Consider the following 18,096-nt stretch of genomic DNA (forward strand, 5'->3'; position numbering starts at 1 on the left):
GACATGGAGCCGCCGCTGCGAACCATCGGGAGATGCGCAGACACCTCTTTTCAGCAGGCTGGCCAGGCCTTGTCAGTGTCTGCACTGAGCGGTGCTGTACCGGGGATGGGTCTAGGGCCATCAGCACCTTATCTCCCTCTGTTCCCCGAAAGCCAGAGCAACATGAATCTACCATGCGCCTGTGTTTCTAAGGCAGTGACCCTTGAAAGGTAAGAGAGAATGAGGTAAACGCAGTCTATGCTCTAGGGCGGTTTATAACAGACCCGATTTGTCAAAGTTTTCATGATTTTCATCCTCAGCTTCTACAGTTTTAAGTCCCTAGAACTGCGCTGCTGGGCAACCTCGATCTTAACAAACAGGAACATAAAGCCGGCTTTTGTTGTGAAGAACGTTTATATGTGCTTGCAGGCACTTAAAAAAATTTCTATTCAAGTGTTGTTGATTCACATGTTGTATTAAATTCTGCTACACAGTAAAGTGGTTCAGTTATACGTATATGTAGTTTATATCTACATATTCTTCTTCATCTTCTTTTCCGTGGTGGTTTTATCCCAGGATACTGAGTATAGCTCCCTGTGCTGTAAGCAGGACCTTGTTGTTCATCCGTCCTGTATGGAATATGTTTGCCTCTGATAATCCCAAGCTCCCAATTTATCCTTCCGCTGCCCCGTCCCCCCGGCAACCACAAGTCTGTTCCCTGTCTCTGTGAGTCTGTTCTGTTTCGTAGAGAAGTTCCCTTGTGTCATATCTTAGATTCAAAGGCACTTCTTAACATGATTTACCATTTACTGGCCATGATGCTGATCATGTATTTATTGCCGGAGCCAGAGCCCTTTCTCTTTGCTTTGTGATGGGACTTGTCTTTCCTCTTGGAATCCAAGATGCAGAAAACAGTGCTCAGGATGGTGACTTGTCACAGTCACCCTTCTGATGGTGTGGAGGAGCCGAGATTCCCCCAGGATCTTTCCACATCTAACACTTTAACTTTATAACCATTAGGGTTAGGGTGGGAGTTTTCAACCTTCATAGCTTTTCAGCCGTTAACCTTCTGGGCCAGAATCTGTCCTGTGAGACACAGGGTATTTGGCATTATCCCTGCCTCTACCCACTGGGTGTCGGTCGCAAACACCTCCCTTCTTGCCCTTGCAGGTATGATGATCAGAAATGTCTCCAGACCTTACCACATGTCCCTGACCCACAAAACTGCCCCCGTTGAGAACCCCTGGATTAGTGTAAGGGTGTGAAGTAGAGTCTAACTGTATTTCCTTCTCCTTTTGTCAATAGCGTTTATTGTGCTAACCTAACTTGGCCATGGAATGAAATGCCACCTTCATCATAGGTTGGATATCTGCATATCCCCTAATTTACTCCTGATTATTGTTCCTTTGATCTGTTGATTGATTTTTGTGCTAACACCATGCTATTTTGATTACAATAAATCTGTAGTGTGTATTAGTATCTAGTCAGACACTCTTCTCTTGCAGGATCTTGGCAACTTTTGCATATTGATTTTTCCATATATTGTCTATGGTTGTTTCCTTCAGTTCCTAGTAAACCCTGTTGAAATTGTAATTTCATTCTAATCTGAGAAGAATTTCTCCCTTGTGTTTTTAAAACCATAAGTGTAAGCATAGTTGCTCAGTCGTGTCCAGCTCTTTGCAACCCCTGGACTGTAGCAACCAGACTCCTCTGTCCATGGAATTCTCCAGGCAAGAATATTGGAGTGGGTTGCCATTGCCTGCTCCAGGGGATCTTCCCATCCTAGGGACCGAACCTGGGTCTCCCACATTACAGGCAGATTCTTTACTGTCTGAGCCACAAGGGAAGCCCACTTTAAGACCATGGAGTTCAGTATTATTGCCAGAAGTTAATTTTTTATTTTAGGGTTTTCTGATTATTCTGAAAATTCTACAGTCTAGACCAGTGGTTACCAAAGGTGGGCACCCTTGTTAAAAGATAACTGAGACTTATGCTTATCTGTATTGAAAGTGAGGAGAGACAGTATGCATTAGGAACATTGATGTTTAGCATTGGGGTTGAAGGTAGTCCCCTGGCTGGGTGCAGGTCTCAGAGGGCCCTGTCCTCACAAAGCAGGTTGAGGCTTCCTGGAGGGGCCTGGGTTCAGGGAGCTGTTTCAACTGAGAACCCAGAAAAGTGGATTTGTGGATTCTTTTTTGTAGTTTTAACTAAGTTAGCTCTCGTGGCATATACACATGGTTAAAAAATTCCTGTTAAGTGATTTCAGATTGAGGAGAATACAGAATACCAGTAATGTAAATGTGAAATTCTCTTTCACACACATATACACACGAAATGGCCACACTGACCCTTCTCTTCATTGTGTGGAAGAGCTTTCTTAGCGACATAAAGAAAGCTGATGCCTACCTATTTCGATCTGCCAGAAGGTGACCAAAGAACTTTTAACCTCAAGATGACATTTTGCAGTGTGGATTTACTTCAACTGTTGTTAGCAGGGAATCTAATTTCCAGTGTATATTATGCCCTGGAATATTAATTATTAATAAACAGTAACTTATTGTGATTATAGGATTCCCTGGTGGGCTCAAACAGTTAAGAGTCTGCCTGCAATGCGGGGGACCTGGGTTCGATCCCTGGGTGGGGAGATCCCCTGGAGAAGGAAATGGCAACTCACTCCAGTGTTCTGGCCTGGAGGATCCCATGGACGGAGGAGCCATGGGGTCACAAAGAATCAGACACAATTGAGTGGCTTCACGTGTATTGTGATTATACTTTTTAAATGCTGCTTATTTCATCTGTGTCTCATCTTCTAAATGTTTGGTGCTGTGTGTATTGTTTTCTAACATATTTAAGATGCTGGTACTGTAGCCCTCAGGAGACCGTTACTGATGGATCGTGTGATTAAAAAGCTTTGGAGACCGCCGATTCGTGGTTTCCGGGTCACACCAGTGGTTCCTGAAGCAGTTTTGAGTCTGTGTGGTGTTCCATGCACAATATCTCCTGGGAGCCCCTTAGAAACGCGGATCCCAGCCCCGACCCCGCTGCGCTGGCTCCGAATCTGCATTTTAACAGGATCCCATGGGTCAAAGTCTGAGAAAGGCGCTCAGCTGTGCTTTTCTCTTAGGGAGCCGCTAGCACCCACATGTGCACGCACGCACAGCCACGTATCATCTAAAATTAAATAAAACTAAGCGCTCATTTCCTCAGCGGCCCTGGCCACGTTTCAGGTGCTCAGCAGCAGCGTGTGGGTTGCGGCTCCTGCTCGCTCAGAGATGGAGCACGTGCCCCGTGTAACTCAGCAGGTCAAAGGGTGCCAGCAGGAAGACCCAGAAAAGAAGGAAACCATGAGCAAACTTGAAGTGGGATGTGTGCATTATCTGTAAATGAAAAAGAGACTTCCTGTTGCTTCGCCGGACGTGGCCTGCGAGAGTCTTAGGAAGGGCATTCATGTGTGGAGCTGTAGATATTGTGACTTTTCTGAGCCAGTAAGTACCGAGCAGACCTGCCTTTATTTGGTGTTATGTTAAATAATAAGTATGCATTATAAAAATAATATTGATGAATCAGTACTACTGTTCATCATTTCCATATCTTTCAAAGCCAGGAGGAGACTTGCAGAGTTCAAGAGAAAGCAGGACTCCGCCCCAAGTCCCGTTTCGTGCAGTGGGGGTTCTCTTGGCTGTAGTCCAGTGTGGTGGAAATGGGATTTCTTTCGCAGCAGCATTACACAGGGACCACTGGGGTAGAGCTTGTGTGTTAGCTTCTTTACTTGCCTTTACGGTTAAAGGTGAACTCCTTATGTCGTGCACTGGCTGATGGCTTATCAACCAGAGAACACGCAGAGCGAGGCAGGATGTGGCAAGGTTTCTGTAGAATAAATAGCAGGCGTGGCTGGTTAGGCACCCATGATGCCTTGCACCCACTGGCAAGGCACAGCTCCCTGGGAGTGTGTGGTTAGGGTACCACTTGCCCCCCTCCCCCCATCCTTTCTGGAATGTTCCTGGGGATACCAAACCCTTATCTGCAGCTGAGGTGCATGCCTGTTGGTGAAAAAAGAAGGGAGAAGACAGGGCAGTGACCCCCTGAGGAGTTCTTTCTTTTCCTTCTACTTGCTGCTTCAGCACTCCCCTGATACGCTTCATATAATTAGGTGCTTTATTGAAAAATTCACTTGGGTTTGTTCACTTGGCTTTTTTCTTCCTCAAGCATTTCTTGTTTTTCGATAAAATAGGTTTAAATTTATTTATTTACTTAAGTATTTCCCGGCCACCCTTCTCAGCCTGTGGCCGGCAGGACCTTCACTGCCCGAGCAGGCGGTGAGCAGGATGGAGCTGGCCCCCCCTGTGGTGGAAGCACAGGGTCTCAAGCGCTGGATGGCAGGGAAGCCCCCGTCAGGCATTTCTCAAGCGTCCCTGTTAGAGGAAACTGTGGGCTCCAGCAGCCTCTTTTATTTTTTTGTAGATTTGGTTCATTTTGCAAAGAGGAGTTGATGGGAATTGTCAGTAGTCTTTCCCCTGTTGAACTAGAGCATCTTTGGGGAGCAGCAGTCTGTCCCTCTTCCCCGACCCCAGCCACCAGCAACTGCAGAGAAACACCTCGAATCTCTCTCCCATCCAGCCACTCCTTCTGCAAAAAATCGTGGCTCTCATTTCTGCCCTCCTAAAATATGCTTTCCCTTCCACCTCCATCATACCCAGTGATGCTGCTTAATCTTCCTAGTATCTGCACTTTCCCGTCTTCTTCTATCTAAGACTGTTCATGACTCCTCTTTGCCTCAGAATGAAGGCCAGGCCTGTCCTGTCACAACCCCCTCCGGTTCTTTCCATCCGCATTTCTCCCTTTCTGCTCCAGCCAGGACTACGTCTCAGACCCATTCCAACAGCAGATTCACCTGTTCATTTGTCAGGCTTGTGTTTACATGAGCTGAATTATAACAGGCAAACTTTGCCTTCCTGTATCTTTTACCAGATTGACCTATTTATTACTTCCATCATGTACCTCAGGCGTTTTTTTTTTGTTTGTTTGTTTGTTTGTTTGTTTGTTTTCGTCTAGACCCTCACTAACTTCCGTTCTCGGTGGCTGGAATGTCTTACCCACGGTCCCACGACTGATGTTCTCACAGCTTCAAAGACTCAGCTGACATGCTCCTGGTGTTTTAAAACTTTCCCTGATCCCTGACTCTAGAAGTAACTGAACTTTCATAGCTCTTCTCTGTGGTTGAAGAAGGAAATGGCAGCCCATTCCAGCACTCTTGCCTGGAAAATCCCATGGACAGAGAAGCCTGGTAGGCTACAGTCCATAGGGTCACAAAGAGTCGGACATGACTGAGTGACTTCACTTTTCTCTATGGTTAGAATAAATAGCAGTATTGGGTAGATAGATGCCTGTAGATGCTAAGTTTCTTTTTTTAATGATTGAAGTGTGATTGAATTACAAAATTATGTAAGTTCTGTGTACAACATAGTGACTCACAACTTTTAAGGATTACACTCCGTTTATAGTTATTGTAAAACGTTGGCTGTATTCCCCATGTTGCACAATATATTCTTATTGCTTATTTTATGCACAGTAATTTGTCTCTGAAACCCCTCCCGCTAAATCGCCGCTCCGCATTCCGCTCTCCCCACTGTTAACCACTGGTTTTTCTCCCTCTGAGTCTGTTTCTACTTTGTCACATTGACTAATTTGTTTTGTCTTCTAGATTCCACGTTTAAGGGATAACATGCAGTATTTGTCTTTCCTGGTCTGACATTTCACTAAGCAAAATGCTGGGCTGTTCAGTTCCCTGAGAGTGGGCTCTAACTCCAGCCCTACATGTGGTCAGTGGTCAAGCAGATGATGAAGAAAGGATGATAAATGAGTAGATGTCTTTACTGTCATCAGTTTTACAAAAGCTTATGAAGCTGCTGCTGCTGCTGCTAAGTCGCTTCAGTCGTGTCCGACTCTTAGCGACCCCATGGACTGCAGCCCACCAGGCTCCTCCGTCCGTGGGATTCTCCAGGCAAGAGTGCTGGAGTGGGCTGCCATTGCCTTCTCCAATGCATGAAAGTGAAAAGTGAAAGTGAAATCACTCAGTCGCGTCTGACTCTGAGCGACCCCATGGACTGCAGCCCACCAGGCTCCTCCGTCCATGGGATTCTCCAGGCAGGAGTACTGGAGTGGGGGTGCCATCGCCTTCTCCGTATGAAGCTAGAAGCAGCTTTCTTTTTCTTGCACTCATAGGTCTTTTTCAGATCTGTAGTTCATTTTCCTCCCTGTTACTCCTTAAACACACATACACACACAGAACGCCATTCTGATCGTTTTACTCGAACCTGGCATTGCCTTGAGGGAAATAGCTTAAAATTCCTTCCTGTTCCCAGAGATAGAGAATTTGTTTCTGTCAACTGACATTTAGTGATTTTTTTTTCCTCGTTGGAGAAGTGCCTAGTGATCTAAGCTTGTGTTTGTCACCATTTCTTTCTGACTGTTCCTAAAAGAGGCAAAAATAGCCCTATTGATGAACTAGACATTCCCCCTCGTTTCTTTTCATAACTCAAGTTCAAACTGTGCTTTGTGTCCTGGGAAAAGAAGATGTTGCTCCAACTCATGGTCTTGGAAGCTATCTAAGGGATTAATGAGTTGGAGTGAGATCTATTACATGTTTATTATTTAAAAGACGTGTGTATGATAGATTTTATTAGCATGTTTATTGTTGAAGCGGATAGTTTATAGTAGTTTTTTGACGGGCATCTGCTTTTTAGTGGACTGATTTCAGATCTGTCCATGAGAGCAAAATAGGTATTCAACTTACTGCTTGGCATTTCGTCGGAATACTTTGAGGATTAACCCTTTTGCCCATGATCATGTTGAATGTTTAAAGTACTCAGAAGTGTTGCAATCATGGCTTGCAAGCACGTCCTTTTAACAGCTTAGAAAAGGGTTTTGTCCCAGCCACGGTGAGATCAGGCAGGTCAGTGTCAAGTCCTGATCCCGGTCACAGGAAGAATCGGCCGAGTCATCCCCAGGGGTGACATGCTGGGCTCGGGTTTCTGGGTCAGCAGTCCCAATGCTGAGCCCATGAGACAGTCTGTTCCCTCTTAGCTCTTCCCTGGTGTCCAGCCTCCGTGACTCACAGTGGGGCCCTGTGTGTGGCTCCCAGGGCCCAGGGCCTGGTGGCCAAGAGGTCAGAGTCAATCCCAAAGACGTTGGCTTACATGCTACTCATAAACATTGGTTAGAGCCAAAATTTGACGTTTGTGGCCAACATAAAAGCACAACGTCGTAACCTCCTTAAAAGAATTGCAAGGTCTGGCAGCCCTGGCCTGGAGTTTCGAGTGATGGCTTGGCTCGAGCTGTCCGTCTCACCAAGCTTTTCCGCTGCTCTGGCCGTGGTGCCTCGGCCTGACCCCTGACCTCACCCGGGCACTAGGGCTTTTCCTGGTCTGTCAAGTTCATCTGCAGCCACGTTGCTCTCAGAAATGGTGGTGCGGAAGGGAGCCAGACTGGACCCTGTGTTTGCAGAAAGACAGGAGGGATCGTGTTTCTTGGCGGACGTGGAGACCGATTCACTGTCTTTTATGTGAGAACAGAGCGATTAGATTATGTACTTTGGTCAAAAAATTACCCTCTTTCCCTCAATGTTCGTGGCCCTTGGAGGTCGCTGCCCTTGGTCTGACCTTCTGGCCTTCCCTGGGGAACGGCCACGTAACCCTTGGCAGTTGTGATAGCGGAGATGGGAGTGAGTCTGTGTCTGAGTGGTGTGGGCAGCGTAACACGGGGTGAGTGATCTTTCACATGGTTTGAAACAGCCCTACTGTGTTCGCCTCTGAGGGGCTCCATCAGCATGTAGACTCTTTGCCACCCTGCCTTACCTTCAGGACAGGTCTGTGCACACACACTCAGCATCTGAATCTGGTTTCATGTGTGCTTTGACTAGCATTTATCCGAATTTCCTACACGGTCATATTCAGGGTTGGCCCAAGTCCCGTTTGTGCAGTTTGGGGTGATGAGAAAGTTCTGGAAATGACCGTGGTGACAGCCGCACAGCGTTGTGAATGCACTTGATGACACTGAATGTATGCTTAGAAACGGCTAGAATGGTCAGTGTTTTACCACAGTGAAAAATGAGAAGAGTGAGGACAGCAATGAGTCGGAAGTATTTCTGGGTTTTTCTAATGGAAAGAGGCACAGATAGAGTCGTGCATTCTTTTTTTTTTTTTTAGAGTCGTGCATTCTTATATTTCCGTAAGGTTGGGTCCTTTTTCTGGGAGCTTGGTCTTCTGAGGAGACTGGAGTAGACACAGCTGGTCTCTCCAAGTCCCTCTTTCTGTGTTTCTTCCTGCCTACGGACTTGTTCCATTATCGCCAAGGAAAACCTCCAGGAAAGGGGCGGCTGGAGCACAGGCCATGAGTTCCCAGGCCGGCTGCCCGCTAGAATCACTGGGGTGTTTCCAGAGCCCCATGGCCCAGGCTGCACCTCACACCAAGTAAAGCAGAATCTGTGGGAGCTCGCCAGCTGAGCCCGAGGTTGAGTGCGGCCAGGGTGGAAGATGCCCGCCTGAGGGACACTGGCCTGAGTCACTGAGCCTAGGCTGTGCTTGTCGACCTGCTCCAGTGTCTAAAGTTGGAGCACATCAAAGAAGAGTATTCTTTTTTTCCCCCAGACCCAGTTATCTCACTCATTGTCTTCTTGTGATTTGAGGAGCGTCCTAAAAAAATGTATGTGTTTATTTGGCTGTCCTAGGTCTCACTTGCGGCATGCAGGTTCTCTTAGTTGGTGGCGTGTGGGGTCCCGTTCCCCGACCAGGGATCGAACCTGGGCCCTCATGTTGGGAGCAGAGAGTCTTAGCCACTTAAGCTCAGGGAAGTCCCTCGAGGAGCTTCTTACATGAAAAGGATGGTCAGGCAGGGGTGTCGGTGCAATTTAGGACAAGAAACACTGACTTTAGGAATAAACATCACAGAATCAAAGCAAACACGTGTCCTCACCCCAGCGCAGCTGATGGCCTGCTTTCTTTTTTTAAAAAAAGTAAATTATTATTTGGAATAATTTCAGGTTTAACAGAAAAGTTTCGAAGAAATTAAAGAGAATTCCCATATACCCTTCACCGAGTTTCCACCATCATTAATATCTTAAATTACTGTGGTACATTTGTCAAAACTTAAGACATTGACATTGGTATGTTGCTGGTAACTAAATTGTGAATTTTATTTGGATTTCATCAGTTTTTTTGTTAATGTCCTTTTCGGGTTGTGGGACTCAGTCCAGGATACCATAGCATTTAGTTGTTATGTTAACGATTAAAAAAAATAATAAGCTGGACTGTGGAGCGTTAGCTGCTTCTCCAGGGTCTTAAGTGGCTGGGAGTGCTGTGTTTATGAGCTTTGCTGATGCTTTATTGCTGTGCTCTGAGAATCTGAACTCATCTTGTCTTATTCACTCTTGGCTTTCAGGACCTCACGTCTATGCTGTGTGTGTGCGCGCGCACACGCGCGCACACGCGCACGCGCGCACGCTGAGTTCTGTCCGACTATCTGTGACCCATGGTATGTAGCCTGCCAGGCTCTTCTGTCCATGGCATTTTCCAGGCAAGAATACTGGAGCAGTTTGCCATTTTCTTCTGCAGGGGATCTTCCCAATGTAGGGATTTAACCCGGCTCTCATGCATTTCGGGCAGGTTCTTTCCCATTTGAGCCACCAGGGAAGCTCTCTCTGCTCCGTGTGCTTTTCTTCCCTCCTCCTTTCAGAAACTCCCTTTGGAGCGGCTGGAAATAACCCCTCCCAACTCTGCAGTGTGTTTAGTTGGGGCCCAAGACACGAGATGGATCAGATCCCCTTTCTAGTTAATGTTCCCTCCAGGCTGGTTCTGAGAAATGACCCAGCAGCACAAGGATGGTGTTTTTTTTTCAAGAAGCCAAGATATTTGGAACCCACGTCTTAGGTGAATTTCACCATCAGCCCATTTAACAGGATAGTGATATATTAAATGTGAACAGATTTCTTCGCAAAGCCTTTTTTGCCATCAGATCAGATCAGATCAGTCCCTCAGTCGTGTCTGACTCTTTGCGACCCCATGAATCGCAGCACGCCAGGCCTCCCTGTCCATCACCAACTCCCGGAGTTCACTGAGACTCACGTCCATCGAGTCAGTGATGCCATCCAGCCATCTCATCCTCTGTCGTCCCCTTCTCCTCCTGCCCCCAATCCCTCCCAGCATCAGAGTCTTTTCCAATGAGTCAACTCTTTGCATGAGGTGGCCAAAGTATTGGAGTTTCAGCTTTGGCATCATTCCTTCCAAAGAAATCCCAGGGCTGATCTCCTTCAGAATGGACTGGTTGGATCTCCTTGCAGTCCAAGGAACTCTCAAGAGTCTTCTCCAACACCACAGTTCAAAAGCATCAATTCTTTGGCGCTCAGCCTTCTTCATAGTCCAACTCTCACATCCATACATGACCACAGGAAAAACCATAGCCTTGACTAGACGGACCTTTGTTGGCAAAGTAATGTCTCTGCTTTTCAATATGCTATCTAGGTTGGTCATAACTCCTTCCAAGGAGCAAGCATCTTTTAATTTCATGGCTGCAATCACCATCTGCAGTGATTTTGGAGCCCAGAAAAATAAAGTCTGACACTGTTTCCACTGTTTCCCCATCTATTTCCCATGAAGTGATGGGACTGGATGCTATGATCTTCGTTTTCTGAATGTTGAGCTTTAAGCCAACTTTTTCATTCTCCACTTTGACTTTCATCAAGAGGCTTTTTAGTTCCTCTTCACTTTCTGCCATAAGAGTGGTGTCATCTGCATATCTGAGGTTATTGATATTTCTCCCAGCAATCTTGATTCCAGCTTGTGTTTCTTCCAGCCCAGCGTTTCTCATGATGTACTCTGCATATAAGTTAAATAAACAGGGTGACAATATACAGCCTTGACGTACTCCTTTTCCTATTTGGAACCAGTCTGTTGTTCCATGTCCAGTTCTAACTGTTGCTAACTGACCTGCATACAAATTTCTCAAGAGGCAGGTCAGGTGGTCTGGTATTCCCATCTCTTTCAGAATTGTCCACAGTTTATTGTGATCCACACAGTCAAAGACTTTGGCATAGTCAATAAAGCAGAAATAGATGTTTTTCTGGAACACTCTTGCTTTTTTGATGATCCAGCAGATGTTGGCAATTTGATCTCTGGTTCCTCTGCCTTTTCTAAAACCAGCTTGAACATCTGGAAGTTCACAGTTCACATATTGCTGAAGCCTGGCTTGGAGAATTTTGAGCATTACTTTACTAGCGTGTGAGATGAGTGCAATTGTGCGGTAGTTTGAGCATTCTTTGGTATTGCCTTTCTTTGGGATTGGAATCTAGTCTCTCTTGGGTTTTCAAGAGGGTAGGTCAATTGAAGAGAATCTTGCAAATATGTTAATGAGGCAGTGAGACCGGCGGCTCCTCCCCTCCCCTAGATGTGCCTCCTGGACTTGATCCCGGACAGTACGTTCCCTTGGTTTTCTCTCTTTCACTATGGTTGCTCTTTCTTTGTCTCCTTGGTTGCTTTCTCTTCTTTCCTTCCCGATTTCTTTGGGGTGGAGGGTCCCCAGGCTCAGTGCTGACTCCTCTCCCTCTCTTAATTAAGATCTCATCCAGTCTTATGGTCTGACTACCATCTGGAAGTTGCTAACTCGCAAATTGACCTCCCTAGCCTGTCTCTTGAAGTCCAGACTCGAACATGAGTGCAGTTCTCTACTAGACATATCTGGGAGAAGGAAATGGCAACCCACTCCAGTATTCTTGCCTAGAGAGCTCCGTGGACAAAGGAGCCTGGTGGGCTGTCGTCTATGGAGTCACACAGAGTCGGACACGACTGAAGTGACTTGGCATGCATGCATGCATTGGAGAAGGAAATGGCAACCCGCTCCAGAATTCTTGCCTGGAGAATCCCAGGGACGGGGGAGCCTGGTGGGCTGCCGTCTATGGGGCTGCATTGAAGCGACTTAGCAGCAGCAGCAGATATCTCTGCTTGGCTGTCTGCTGGGTGTGTCAAGTTCAGGACATGGCACACCAAATTCTCCCTGGGACACGGCCCCCACAGCCTCCCTTCATAGTCCTGGCAGCATCGTCCATTCTCTGCTGCTGGGCAGAAGCCCTTGGAGTCATCCTCCCATGCTTGCTTGCTTTCACGCAAACTCTTCATAAGGAAGTCTTGAGGATTCCACCTTGAAAATATATCCAGAACCCAGCACTTCCCACCGTTGTCACACTGCTGCCAGCCCACTTTGGGCCACCATCACCTCCCACCTGGACCACTGGGTTAGTCTCTTAGCTGCCACCTGAAGCCAGATGGATCGTTTCTTATAATATTTATTTTTACTCATTTATTTATTTGGCTGAGCCAGCACTCAGAATCCTTCGCTGCAGCATGCAGACTCTTAGTTGTGGCATATGGGCTCTAGTTCCTTACGCGGGGATTGAACCCAGGCCCCCTGCATAGACCTGTGGGGAAGTCCCCAGAAGGATCCTTTTAGAATAAATCAGATCATATCACTTCTCTGTTCAACATCCTCCAAGGACTTCCCCTGTCGTTCTGAGTAAACGCCCCTGTCGTCACTGTGGCCTGTGAGGTCCGTGCTTTCTGGCTCCTCACTGGCTCTCTGATGGTGTCTCTTCTTCCTCTTCTGCCCCTTGTTCAGTGAGCTGCAGCCGCAAGGCCTTTCTGTACCGTCTCACCCCAGGGCCTCTGCACTGGCTGGTCCTCTGCCCCGAAGCTTGTTTCCTGGCTGTCAGGCCAACTGCCTCGCCTCCCAGAGACCTTTATCCAGGTGCCACCCTCTCGAGGAGACTGCCCTGAGCCCCTCATAGAAACTGCGTAGACACTGCCCGCCGCCCCGCCTGCTTCTCCTTACCTTTCTGGTTCTTTTTTCTTTAGCGCTTGCCGCCGTGGGACGTGCTGCAATAGCGCGTGTGCATTTCTCATTAGCCGCCTGTCCCCTTCCACCCGGCCGTGAGCTCACTGAGGGCAGGGGTTTCGTCTTCCTTGACTGCCGACCTGTGCTAAAGAAGACCGCCTGCCACGTGGTAGTAGCGTGGTCGGTATTCATTGGGTGCGTGAGTAATTAGGGACCGTGATAAAGGCCAGGAATGCACCAACCAATGATAGGAATAGATCGGCAGCTGCTCCTGGGTGCGGGGCCCAGACTTCTTGCCTGGCCTTGCGCTCAGGGCTGGATGTATTTCTGTCTTATTTAATCTTTACAGGGACGCCCAGAGATGGCTGCTCGTTGAACAGTGATGGAAACCGAGCCATAAAACATTTAATCAACTGTCTGAAGGCACACCTCTGGGATCCATCTCTACTTAGCTTTAGGTCCTGTAGCCTCTCATAAACCTAGAGGAGACTGTGGAGGGGAGGGGTGGAGGGAGGTGGGGAAGTATATTGTTAGCAATGCTCTTCTCTGAGTGTCTGCATGTAATCTCAGTGTATTTTGTGGTGATTTCCGGATAAGAGGGGCTTTGAACTGAAGTGAAAAATGAAAGTCTCTCAGTCGTGTCCGAGTCTGTGGCCCCAGTTCATGGGGTTCTCCAGGCCAGAACACTGGAGTGGGGAGCCTTTGCCTTCTCCAGGGGATCTTCCCAACCCAGGGGTCGAACCCAGGTCTCCTGCATTGCAGATGGATTCTTTACCTGCTGAGCCACCAGGGAAGCCCCAGAGAGGCTTTGGCTGGTAGTTAATCCTGCATCTCCAGAAATGCAGCCTGTGTCCTGCTTTTTTCTTACTGTTTAGACCCAGATCTTTCTGTCCCTTTGGGAAGTGGAAGCCTGAATGGGGGCTTCAGTCTAGGGGAAGTTTGGTGGTTTCCAGTAGCCTTTTCCAGGACAACACAAGGACGTGGCCTTTGGGGAAGTGTAAGTGGAGTTCCCCTCCCCACCAGGAGGGAGGCAGACGCTGCTGAGCCAGGGGTGCGTCTTCAGGATTCTTAGCACCTCGGCTGACTGCAGGACACCTCCTCTGCCGTGCTGTGGTCCCTTGGGGGCCAGCCCATGGTTCCTGGATCCACTTCTAGGGCATATCTGCTTCTTGATGCCGGGGTGGTCCTTGTCCTCCAGGACTTAAAGCCCTCATCACCTGGCAGAGGCGGTTCTCAGGTGTCTGGCTGGAATCTTGGGGCCTAGACTTGGCCCCCAGGAGGAGGCCTGGTCTGAGCATGAAGCTGCCGTGTCTTCCTGCTCGGCCACTGCGTGAGTTTTCTTTGCTCTGTGATAAGTGACCACCAGCCTAGTGGCTCAGACAGCATGTGTTGATGACCTCAGTTTCTCCAGCTGTTCTGGGTTCTTGGCTGCAGGCCTCATGGGGCTGCAGCAGAGGTGTGGGCTGGGGCTGCGGTCTCATCAGGGGCTTGGCTGGGGAAGGCTCTGCGCCAGGCTCCCTTTGTCGGTGGGCAGAATTTCATCTCCTAGGGCTGAGATCCCTGCTTCGTGCTGGCTGTTGCCCACACGGCCCTCTCACAGCCTGGCAGCCAGCACCAGCAGCGTGTGGCTCACCCCTGCCAAACGGAGTCTTACACGGTCACGTCGTCATGGGGGGAACTCCCGTCACTTTGCCTGGCTCTGTTTATTAGAAGCAAGCCGCAGGTCCTGCCCCTCTCAGGGAGGGATTGTAGGAAGGCATGAATGCCAGAAGTGGGGGGTCACTGGGCGTCACCTTAGGGCGCATTCACCTGAGCAGCCAGGTTCCTGCCCGCCCGACCCCCAGAAGGAGCCCAGAAGCGCCCACTGACAGCACTGTAGGCAGATGTCACGCTTTTGTGGGTTTGAGGCTGTTTTTCTAGGACTGGTGGCAAGGAAGAACTCCACTGCCCACCCGGGGCTCCCAGGCGGGGCGGCGAGAAAGAATCCGCCCGCCAACGCAGGAGACACAAGAGATGCAGGTTCCACCCCTGGGTTGGGAAGATGCCCTGGAGGAGGAAATGGCAACCCACTCGAGTATTCTTGCCTGGAGAATCCCATGGACAGAGGAACCTAGTGGGCTACAGACCGTGGGGTCGCAGAGACTCGGGCACGACTGAACACACAGCTGTCTCGGGCCGGCACCTCACCAAGTGTGACTTGAGGGCTGGGGTAGGCAGCATCGGTCCTCAGAGCCCTCAAGGGCCTTGCCACCTCCCCTGCCCTGCAGCCAGTCTCCACTGTTCGACCCTTTCATTCAAACTGTGGAGTTATTCTTAAAGGCAGGGGGGCCTCTTAGCTACTCATGTACTCCTCTGAAATGCACGGATTTGCTCTCAAGTGACCAAAGGCCAGGCTGGGAGTTTCCACCTTTCGTCTGGAATGTTTGTAACAGTGCCGACTTCGTCCCTGTCTGTGCTGCTTCCGGCTCAGATGTAACTGAGTTAATGCTCTGATGAAACGAACCAGAGCTGCCTTCCTCCGCAGAGTATGTCTTGTTCCAGAACAAAAACTGGTAGCGAGGAGATTCTGTACTAATGAATATCCTCTGGGACCCGGCCCTGAGTTGCTCAAAGAGGCACCCAGCTTCCCTCCTTTCACTCTGTGGGTGTTCTACAAACAGGAAACTATGTTGACTTTCTTGGTTTTTTGTTTTTTTTTTTTTTTTGCTTTCTTACTGGAAGACTCTTTTTTATTGTAGTTGATTTAAGATGTTGTGTTGGTTCCCGGTGCGCACCAAAATGGTTTAGTTATTTCCTTAGATTCTTTTCCCTTTTAGATTAGAACAAAATATTGACTATTTACATTTTGTATATAGTAGTAGTATGTATCTGTTAATTACAGACTCCTTCTTTATCCCTCCTCATTCTATCCCTTGCTTTCCCCTCTGGTAACTATAGCTCCATGTTTGTGAGGCTGTTTCTGTTTTGTAAAGAAGATTATTTGTATGATTTTTTTAATATTTCACACATGAGTGATAGTAACCATATTTGTCTTTGTCTAATTTACTTTACTGAATATGATAATCCCTATGTCAGTCCACGTTGCTGCTAATGGCATTATATCCATTCTTTTTGTAGCTGAGTAATGTTCCATTGTGTGTGTATGTGTGTGTGTGTGAATGTGTGTGTATATGTGTGTGTGCCTGTGAGTGTCTCTCTGTGTGTGTGTATATGTGTGTGTATGTATGCGTGTGTGTCTGTGTGTATGTGTGTGTGTATGTGTGAGTCTGTGTGTGTGTGTCTCTTGTGTGTGTGTATGTGTGTGTGTGTATGTGTGTATATGTGTGTGTATGTATGTGTGTGTGTCTGTGTGTGAGTGTGTGTGTGTCTGTGTGTGTATATGTGTGTGTCTTTGTGTCTCTGTGTGTATATGTGTGTGTATGTATGCGTGTGTGTCTGTGTGTATGTGTGTGTGTATGTGTGTCTGTGTGTGAGTGTGTGTGTGTGTGTCTGTGTGTGTATATGTGTGTGTCTTTGTGTCTCTGTGTGTATATGTGTGTATGTATGTGTGTGTGTCTGTGTGTGAGTGTGTGTGTGTGTCTGTGTGTGTATATGTGTGTGTCTTTGTGTCTCTGTGTGTATATGTGTGTGTATGTGTGTGTGTCTGTGTGTGTATGTATGTGTGTGCATGTGTGTATATGTGTGTGTATGTATGTGTGTGTGTGTGTGAGTGTGTGTGTGTGTATATGTGTGTGTCTTTGTGTCTCTGTGTGTATATGTGTGTGTATGTGTGTGTGTCTGTGTGTGTATATGTGTGTGTATGTCTGTGTGTATATGTGTGTGTATGTGTGTGTGTCTGTGTGTGTATATGTGTATGTGTGTGCATGTGTGTATATGTGTGTGTCTGTGTGTGTATATGTGTGTGTCTTTGTGTCTCTGTGTGTATATGTGTGTGTATGTGTGTGTGTCTGTGTGTGTATATGTGTATGTGTGTGCATGTGTGTATATGTGTGTGTATGTGTGTGTGTATGTGTGTGTGTCTGTGTGTGTATGTGTGTGTGTGTGCGCATGTGTGTATATGTGTGTGTATGTGTGTCTGTGTGTGTATGTGTGTGTGTATGTGTGTGTGTCTTTGTGTCTCTGTGTGTATGTGTGTGTGTCTGTGTGTATATGTGTATGTGTGTGCATGTGTGTATATGTGTGTGTGCGCGCATGTGTGTATATGTGTGTGTGTGTCTGTGTGTATATGTGTGTGTGCGCGCGCATGTGTGTATATGTGTGTGTGTCTGTGTGTATATGTGTGTGTGCGCATGTGTGTATATGTGTGTGTGTGTCTGTGTGTATATGTGTGTGTGTGCGCGCATGTGTGTATATGTGTGTGTGTCTGTGTGTATATGTGTGTGTGTGCGCATGTGTGTATATGTGTGTGTGTATGTGTGTGTGTGCGCGCATGTGTGTATACACACACCAGATCTTCATCTACTCCTCTGGAGTTGAGAGTGCTCCCATGTCTTGTCGGACTTCCCTGGTAGTTCAGCTGATAAAGAATTTGCCTTCAATGCAGGAGACCTTGGTTCAACTCCTGGGTTGGGAAGATCTCCTGGAGAAGGGATAGGCTACCCGTTCCAGTATTCTTGGGCTTCCCTGGTGGCTCAGACAGTAAAGAATCTGCCTTCAATGCAGAAGACCTGGGTTCGATCCCTGGGTTGGGAAGATCCCCTGGAGTAGGGCATGGCAACCTACTCCAGTATTCTTGCCTGGAGAATCTCATGGACAGAGGATTCTGGCAGGCTACAGTCCCTGGGGTCACAAAGAGTCAGATATGACTGAGTGACTCAGTTTAGTTCAGTTCAGTTCAGCCTGGCAGGCTACTGTCCATTAGGTCAAAGAGAGTCCGACACGACTGAGTGGCCAAGCACAGCACAGCCCTGTCTTATCTGTTGTAGACAGTGCTTCACTGAACGTCGGGGTGCGTGTATCTTTCTAATTATGTTTTTCTCCAGTTACATGCCCAGAAGTGGGATTGCAAAATCACATGATAGTTGTATTTTTAACTTTTTGAGGAACCTCCAAGCTTCCCTTGTGGATCAGCTGCAAAGAATCTGCCTGCAATGCGGGAGATCTGGGTTTGATCCCTGGGTTGGGAAGATCCCCTGGAGAAGGGAAAGGCTGCCCACTCCAGTATTCTGGCCTGGAGAGTTCCGTGGACTACATAGTTCATGGGGTCACAAAGAGTTGGACGCAGCTGAGCAGCTTTCACTT

At 47.8% G+C, this 18,096-nt stretch overlaps 1 protein-coding gene across 8 annotated transcripts in view; it reads left to right on the forward strand.

Moving 5' to 3' along the window:
• The window catches only part of RFTN1 (raftlin, lipid raft linker 1), a 228,674-nt gene that overhangs the window by 100,416 nt on the left and 110,162 nt on the right, over positions 1–18,096 (forward strand). The window contains exon 1 of one of the 8 annotated variants that reach the window (XM_086390937.1): positions 3,188–3,464. The exons of the other annotated variants lie outside the window; for them this stretch is intronic. Within the exon in view, the coding sequence (XP_086247063.1) occupies positions 3,427–3,464 (38 nt within the window). The 5' untranslated portion in view covers positions 3,188–3,426. Of the gene's footprint in view, positions 1–3,187; positions 3,465–18,096 lie in introns of those variants that run through there. 8 annotated transcript variants of the gene reach the window in all.

Source organism: Bos grunniens, chromosome 1 (assembly GCF_055505025.1).
Source record: "Bos grunniens cultivar Pamir isolate PY7600 chromosome 1, Bosgru_T2T1.0, whole genome shotgun sequence".
NCBI classification, from domain to species: domain Eukaryota; kingdom Metazoa; phylum Chordata; class Mammalia; order Artiodactyla; family Bovidae; genus Bos; species Bos grunniens.